The 1556-nt window shown below is 36.2% G+C and overlaps 1 protein-coding gene across 1 annotated transcript; it reads right to left on the bottom strand.

Moving 5' to 3' along the window:
• Nucleotides 1-627: 627 nt before the first annotated feature.
• Nucleotides 628-1480, bottom strand: LOC107580528 (Rieske domain-containing protein-like; the record flags this gene model as incomplete). The annotated part of the gene is made up of 2 exons (XM_016266215.1): nucleotides 628-1326; nucleotides 1427-1480. Coding segments are annotated over 2 exons (336 nt in total), but the record flags the coding sequence as incomplete, so codon positions are not given.
• Between the last annotated feature and the right edge of the window lie 76 nt (nucleotides 1481-1556).

The following is a 1556-nucleotide window of genomic DNA, read 5'->3' as shown; positions in this document are numbered from 1 at the left end:
TCAAGTCTGCCTTAACCACTCCTATTTACTCACAGATTACAAACCCTTTTCTCTCCTTTCACTTCCATCCTTGGCCTCTCATTTTTCCATGTCACCCTCTGACCCCCTGACACACTCCACTATCAGTTCAACTGTCATCACTGTCAGTACTTAAATCAAATCCTCTACCAGCTCTGATGACATCCCTTCTGTTCACAGAATTAAAAATATTAATAAAAGCATATATTGTGTTCATTCTTTATTTTAAACAGGGAATATAATACTACATTATTTTAATGTAGTATTATTAATTTTCAATTTCCTATGACTGTATACAGATACGAGCTACATTTATAATCATTTTCATTAACAATGTAACATAAATATGAATGTGCCCAACTTGTTATAAACAAGAAGTTTAGAACATCCTACGGTTACTACAAACATAACTAGATAATTCTGGAAAGTTACATAAGCTTGTTTTTAGGTGGCTATTCCGCCAATTTTTATTTGTATTTTTTTGCTGTCTGTGCACTTGTCACTAAATCTGCATATCTGAGTAATAAAAGTGAGAAAATCCATGGGATTGGGTACAAGATTGCATGCGAAAAGCATGTCAGTGGTCTGATTTAGTGATTCAATTATTAATTATGATCAAATAAAAAGTTACATATTTCAAGCCAACATCTACCAAAGTCTGTCTAAACACTGAAAATGTAGGTGGATTCAAATATAGTTCATAAGTAGCATATTTGTCCATTAAAAAGCACTTGTGACAAAGTACCGTGAAAAAGGCCCCAGACTCGAAAATGATTTTGGGACATGCCAGCTGGTTTTTAGTTGGTCTAAAATGATCATTAGTTGGTAAACCTTCTTGGACCACCAACAAACTAGGTGGTCAGGCTGATTTTTGGAAAATGGTGACTGGTTACAAACCAGCTAGACCAGCTTTATAACTTAACTAGGTTTTCCAGCACAGACAGATAAAAACAAATTCAGCAGAACATGTTTGCTGATCAGCTGATGCCTGAGACACGCACTTATCTCATATCTCTTCCCCTGAGGTCACTTTGTTTTCTTCTGCCATTCTTTCAGGAAGGTGTTTCTATATTTCTCAGTCTGATAGTAATCAGAGTCAATGGGTCCTGGAGAGTCATTTAAGGTGAGGAACACATCTTCATTAGACACTGTCACTGTGTGGACTCTTTGCTTAATGCCTTTAGAGCACCAGGTTGGTTTCAGGGGCTTCACAGAAGGGTCCACTGCCTGATAGAGACCCTCACCTTCAGCTAATGTAATTTTATATTTATGCCACGGGCACACTATGCATGTCCGTCCATCAAAGTCCTTCATTGGCAAAAGAGAAAATTGAAAGTTAAAGCAAATTTGTGGTATTCAATATAAATAAGAAAAAAATTGCCTAATGAAAGTATTCAGAGCAACCCACCTCTATATCTCCTTCCTGAAGTGGACCTCCAGAGTCTTCAACCAAATTAAAGCATAAAAAAGCACAACAGTGTTATTTAAACATAGTGTTTAAAGGGGTCATATGATGCTTTTTTTAAAGATCATTATTT

The sequence above is a fragment of the Sinocyclocheilus grahami genome, unplaced genomic scaffold (genome assembly GCF_001515645.1).
Source record: "Sinocyclocheilus grahami isolate Dianchi unplaced genomic scaffold, SAMN03320097.WGS_v1.1 scaffold35366.1, whole genome shotgun sequence".
Lineage (NCBI taxonomy): Eukaryota > Metazoa > Chordata > Actinopteri > Cypriniformes > Cyprinidae > Sinocyclocheilus > Sinocyclocheilus grahami.
The sequence above is the reverse complement of the archived record's forward strand: the minus strand, read 5'-3'. Positions and strand labels throughout refer to the sequence as shown.